We start from the raw sequence: 6,496 nt of genomic DNA, 5'->3' as shown, positions 1-6,496 counted from the left end.
TCTTCAAAAAAAATAATTTAATTTATTTCTCATTTATTTATTTGCCACGTAATTACTTCAAAATAAACTTCCAAATTTATAAAAAGATCAAAAAATCTCTTCATTTTATTCTTTCCTTCTTCAACCCAAATTGATTTTTGCCTCTTTCTTAAAAAAAAAAACCTAGTTAAAACTAATTGTTTTTCAATTAAGGCAAAAATTATCAATGGGTTATGAGTTTGAGTGTTGTGTTGTTGTGTTTGAAAGATGATGAGATGGTGGATTTTTTTTTTTTTTTGGATTTGAAGAACCCTCAAAAGGAAAGAGGATAAAGAAGGAAAAAATGATAAAATTATTTGTTTTTTTCTTTGTTGTTTTTATGTTATTTATTTATTTTTTAAAAATAAAAAATTAATTAAAATAATGATTCAGCCTCCTTGTCAGAAAATTAATTTAAATTAACCTTGTGTATTTTCTAAAAAATAAAGGACTTAAATGAGAGGAAAAAAGATAAAGGACCTAAGTGTTACAAATAAATAAGATAAATGAGACCATTGAAAATAACGAATTGCCTCTTTTTAGAGCAATGGATGGTTAACCAGGCCAATTGTTGACTATTGGCATATCTCTAGACATTTGGATAGTTCACTAAACATAAGTAGTAGATTATATTATGGATGGTAAATGGAATATCCCTGACTACTTCTTCCAGAAATATGCTATTCTGATCCAACAAAGCTACTGATCAGCAAATTGATCTTTCAAATTGGCATAGTCTTAGGGTGCATAGGCAGATGGAGTAAACTTGTGCAGCAAGTTATGTTGTCTGCTAGCTTGCATATTAGTGGGAAAATCTGGATTGAAAGAAACAATAGATATATTTAGGATAGAACACTATCATCTCAAGCATGATAAATGGTATAATAGCTGAAGTTCATCTTAGCTTTGCTTTGTCTTCGGAAGTTAGTGTCTCTGCTATGACAGATTTCAAAGTTTCCAAGCCTTTCAGGATACCTTTGAAGTCTAACAGAACAGTTACTAGCATAGAGGTGCATTGGCTTCGTCCTAAGTTTGGATGTGTGAAGATAAACATTGATGGCTCCTCTTATGATTCTCCTGTTCGTGAGGATACTGGTATAGTCTTCAGAAACCGACACTTTCACTTTCTAGGTGAAAATGTTCAGAATATTGGTCATGCAACATCTTTGGTGGTTGAACTTCGTGCTGGAATGTATGCCTTAGAGAAAGCTAAGGAAATGAGTTCGAGAGACATATGGATAGAAAGTGATTCTTTGATGCTAGTGAAAGCTTTTAGTTCAAACACAACAATTCCTTAGATGGCATAATTGCAAGTTGCTTGCTTTCTCAAATGAGTTGAACTTGTACTCATATTCATAGGGAATGCAACTTGGTTGCAGATGCTTTGACCAAGAATGGTCAAAACTTAGTTTCTCACAATGGTGGAGTGACCCTCCATATTATATATTCTTTCTATGCTCTTTAGGGATAGTATAGGTTTACCTTTTATTAGACTATCCATGTGATTTTTTTTCTCTTTCAAGGATTCAAGCCCTCTCTTGCTCTTTAAGTGTTTTGTTTGGCCATAATTTCATCAAGTTACACCACAAATCATTGGCCTGACCACAAATAAAACCATCATGCAAAAAAATTTGCTCATACGTCTCTCACAAAACTCTACACCAAAGCTCACCACCACCATTTCGTAAATGGTATCCCAACTTCATCCAACCGCCTGATGCCTGGTCTCTCCAAATCTCTAGGCCTAGTAACTAATTCCCAATTAATTACACGAATGCGACGACTTTGAAAGCGATCACCCCAAATAAAAGCAAGTTGCACTTTCTGAATCTTTGTAATAGACTCTTTTGGAACAATACTCTTCATCATGCAATGATGAGGTACAACATCAATAACCGCTACAGCAAGTGCAACTTGGCCTGCAAAGGATAACTGCTTAGCCTTCCACGAGGACAACTTAGCATTAACTTGGTCTATGAGATATTGATAGTCTACTTTTTTCAGTGCCCAGCCTATCAAATGAATACTGAGGGAATACTGAAATACTTCCCTAGACTAGCAACTTCCATAAGTCTGATGTACCAACTAATTGACTTCTAACCATACTACTAGTATTTTTAGAGAAAAATAAGTTGCACTAACCTTCTAGCCTAACATCGAACAAATATGTTCCCAGAAGTCCAAATCTGACATTAGTTGCCTATATGTGGCTTGGGCAAATAAGAGAAGATCAACTGCAAACATAAGGTGCGAAATTTGAGGACCATTCGTACCAGCTCTCAATGGCTTCCACTCTCCATTATTAACTTTTTGAATTATCAATTGCAACAATTTATCCGAACAGATAACAAAGATGTAGGGAGAAAGATGGTCACCTTGTTTAATTCCCTTTTGCTGTTAAAAAAAACTCAACACAATCACCTTTCCACTTAACATTAATAGAGACCAAGATGAACTATATAATATATGAAGCAAACTAGTTACCATATTATTATTATTCCATTAACCAAAAGTACATAAGCCAAATGTAGCAAGTTTTCAAACCCAAACCAAATACAAATCCAGATCATACCAAAGTACTCCTCAGTCCCAAAACAAAAACACACATTAAATTGCAAAGATTTTATTGGGGTGTTGTGTTACGTAACTATGTTGAACTTCATGGAATGGGATGGATAACTACTTTTCCAGTAGCTCTACCAGTTTCCAGATAGGAAAATGCTTCAACAGCTTGGGAAAATGGAAATGGACTCTTGGGGTCAAGCACTGGCTTCACCTTTCCACTCTCCAAGTATGGATTTAGTTTCTCTAAGATAGCTCCATTAGAAGGAAGTATGAAAAATATCGATGGTGGAAATCCGGGTGGTACAATTGTCACAACTTTGCCACCTTCTTTCAGAGCCTTGAATGCCTTCTCAGTTTCCCCTGTTTTTTTTTTTTTTTTTTTTTTTTGATGAAAACAAACAGGTTTTAGTATTCTGTAACAACATAATATGTTTCCTACTTCACCTCCTAAAACTTGGAAAAAAAGAATTGATACATATATATAGATAGAGAGAGTTGTGTTATTTTTACATAAAATAGGACAACAACTTTGATGGTTAATGCTGATCAGTTACATCATGATTACGTTAACTAAATAGTTAATGAATATAACAAAGGTGTTGCAACTCATTAATCATCTATAGAACATAGCCATGATTTTGAACTTATTAACCACGATTTTAGGTGTATAGTTGAACATATCGTGGTCAATAGTCAATACATTTATCATGTATATTTGAAAACCTCAAAATCATGTATATTTCAACATAATTTGGATGGTTATAATGAATATCATGTTTATCTGAAAACCTGAAAATCGTTGTTAATGACATTCAAAATCATAGGTAACTTTACATTAGCGGACGGTTAATGAGTTTAGACACCTTATTAAATTTGCTAATGATCTACAAAACATAAGTAACCACATTTTTTTTAAGAAGCCAAACTAGCCCACCGAAATTGGCACCGGGGAGAAAATCGAACATGGGACATTGAAAGGAGGACACTCCAAGGTCCCAAGCCAACACCATTAGGCCAACCCAAGTGGTTTTAATTAACCAAATATTTAAATTAACAACATATTTAAATTGTGTTAGCCACCTAAGTTGTTGTTGCTAACTTGCTATATTCAAATCTTACCTACTGTATCAAACACCACATCAAACTTCTCAGGCAGGTCTTCAAAATTCTCCTTTGTATAATCAATAGGTAAATCAGCTCCTAGATTGCTCAACAATTCTAGTTTCTTGGTGCTGGATGTAGCTGCTACCTTGGAAGCGCCATAAACATGTTTGGCAAGCTAAGCACGTCCAAAAGCATTATTATAAACAAATTGTAATAAAATATGAGGAAAAATGAATGATCGGTTGGGAAGTACATGATTCTATAATGCAATGAAATCATTTAAGATTTTGAGGTATTGAATCTACTCTAGAAGACGGCCATTCTTGCAGTTACAATCAAGGTTATAAATAAAGGTCTGCGACTATGATCCAGATTGTGACATCAGGGCTTTTAATATATCTGTGACCATAATGCAACCGCGGTTAAGGTTGCATTTGGCCACGACTCTACACAATATCAAGGATAGCAATGCGACCAGAATCAGGAAACACAAGCGGCAGTCGTTATGCAATGCAATTTGTACAAATTTTCTGCTATTGAATCTACACTAGAAAACATGAATTATGCTGGTACAATCATAATATTAAATAAATGTCTGCGACCACAATTTGGGCATCGAAATTAGGATTTTTCATGACTTTGTGACCACAACGCGGCTGCAATTGAGGCTACATGGATCACATTTGTTCCTGATTCTCCACATTAACAAGGATTACAATGCAACAATAACGACAATCACTAAAAACAAGCAGTCGTGATGTGCTAGCACTTACGAGTTAATTGATCAAATTTAAACTATGTTGATGCAATGAGTTAACTAACTCCTTCATTAGCTACAAAACAAACACATTTAGGTAGAAGCAATTAATAGATACCTGAATAACATGGGTTCCAACTCCACCAGCACCACCAAGCACAAGTATGGATTTACCAGCAGAGAAGCCGGTTCGTTCAAGGCCTTCATAAGCAGTCTCAATTGTCAAAGGAAGACTAGCAGCCTCAGCGAAACTCAGATTTTTCGGTTTGTGAGCCAACAGTATCTCTTCTGCAGCAGTGTACTCTGCCAGTGAACCAATCACCTTTGGATATTCCAAAGCTTTCACATTGATATCACCATAAACTTCATCGCCAACCTTAAACTTCTTCACTTCACTCCCTACCTTAACCACAACTCCAGAAACATCATATCCTGGTGCAGTCTAGATCAGAGCCACATCACAACCCAGAGAGATTAGTTGTGGATTAATAATTTATAACGAGATTAATTTCTATACACGGACAGTGTTAAACTTTTTACATATGCATCAAATTGCATCATAATGCTACTTTGTATATTTGTTTTTAAAATAACTCTACAAATATCTACATGGTGAAATGCGATTTGATGCATATATTGTTGATAAATAATCATGGTAGAGCCGAACAAAAAGAAAAATAAATTGAGAGAAATATTGATTATCTGGAATTCATTAAATAAGAAAAGAGTATTACAATCAGCATAAGATACTATAGTGCAATGTTTTAAAAAGCAAAAATCGAACCAGCTAGACCTTCAGGTCATGGTTAATCTTTTTATAAACTACTCGAACCGGGACGAAACCATAGTCAAATTGCTTAAAAAAATTGTATACAATTCTGATTCATGATTTAACCAATTGAATTGTCTAGTTGGATTTTTAAAATTTTACCAATTGTGGTTGGCACAAATAGTTATAGTTAGACCTTCAGTTCACACTAATTGTGACTTGGGTTCTAGTCCGAAATTCCACAATAGATAAGTTATATGTAAATCTCAATGTAAATTTTCGATGAGGTTCATATGTCCAACCGATCCAACCCAAACTGGTTTGATTCAGATTTTATTTTAAAAGTCAACCAAACAGAACAGCATGTTTTTTTTATCTTGCAGTTCCGATGACTTTTTACCTCAAAACTGAACCAAACTGCACCGCTAACACCTCTATTCTAACATGTATAAGTTTTATTATAAGGACACTTGTAATCATGTATAAAAGAAAGTAATATAATATAAATGAAATGAATTACTGGTAAAGGGGAGTCAGAGGCTTTGAAGCCTCCTTCCATTCTCTTATAATCAATGGGATTAAGGGAAGCAGCAGCAACTTTGATAAGAACTTGATCATCCTTCACTTGAGGAATAGGCACGTTTGGATCAAACTTTAGAACATCAACAGAGTGACCATATTCTGAGTAAGTCCAAGCTTTGATGGTAGTTATTTCAGAGGCCATGGTTGTTGGAAATGAGAATGAATAATGTGAGAAATGAATTATTGATAAAAGTGATTTGAGGATAATAAAATATCAGTTTATTGACTGACCATGCTTTTAACGTGATTGGATAAACGTATATTTAAAGTGCTTTTGGGAGAGATGATGCCAGGTACACTACTAACTGTCGGATCACATTCACATTTGTTTTAAGTATATTTGTTTCATAATAATGCCAATAAAATAAAATAAGGGAAAGAAATAAATTTTTCTACCAAAAAAAATGGATAGTAAATGAAAGAAATAAATTTCTTCAAAAGAAAAAATTAAAGAAATAAATATTTGGACCAAAAAAGAAAAGGAAAGAAATAAAAAAAATTAAGTATACAATAGACAAATATGAACCTGGACTAGAAAACATCTACATACATAATTATTGATTCTCATTGTCATACTTATTCCTTTAATTTCTCGATTTCATAATTCAATTATCATCACATGAAAATTAAAAGAAATTTAAAAAAAAAAATATATGATAAAATTTTGGAAATTCAAATCCAAAACAATCTTTTTTTTTATT

At 33.7% G+C, this 6,496-nt stretch overlaps 2 protein-coding genes across 2 annotated transcripts; one reads left to right on the top strand and one right to left on the bottom strand.

Annotated features, from left to right (window-relative positions):
• Positions 1 to 887: 887 nt before the first annotated feature.
• Positions 888 to 1,316, top strand: LOC146905886 (uncharacterized). The gene has a single exon (XM_085728669.1). The coding sequence runs from the start codon at positions 888 to 890 to the stop codon at positions 1,314 to 1,316; it is 429 nt and encodes a 142-aa protein (XP_085584795.1).
• A 1,167-nt stretch (positions 1,317 to 2,483) lies between these two features.
• On the bottom strand, positions 2,484 to 5,956 carry LOC146905885 (2-methylene-furan-3-one reductase-like). Its single transcript, XM_085727904.1, has 4 exons — positions 5,734 to 5,956; positions 4,563 to 4,886; positions 3,703 to 3,862; positions 2,484 to 2,943 (listed from the first exon to the last, which is right to left on the bottom strand). The coding sequence occupies exons 1-4, from the start codon at positions 5,935 to 5,937 to the stop codon at positions 2,678 to 2,680; spliced, it is 954 nt and encodes a 317-aa protein (XP_085584030.1). The 5' UTR covers positions 5,938 to 5,956; the 3' UTR covers positions 2,484 to 2,677.
• Positions 5,957 to 6,496: the final 540 nt, after the last annotated feature.

Source organism: Medicago sativa, chromosome 7, assembly GCF_051527215.1.
Source record: "Medicago sativa cultivar Bolivia chromosome 7, Bolivia_mono, whole genome shotgun sequence".
Taxonomy (NCBI): Eukaryota; Viridiplantae; Streptophyta; class Magnoliopsida; order Fabales; family Fabaceae; genus Medicago; species Medicago sativa.
Note: the sequence above shows the minus strand (reverse complement) of the source record. Positions and strands in the feature narration are given on the sequence as shown.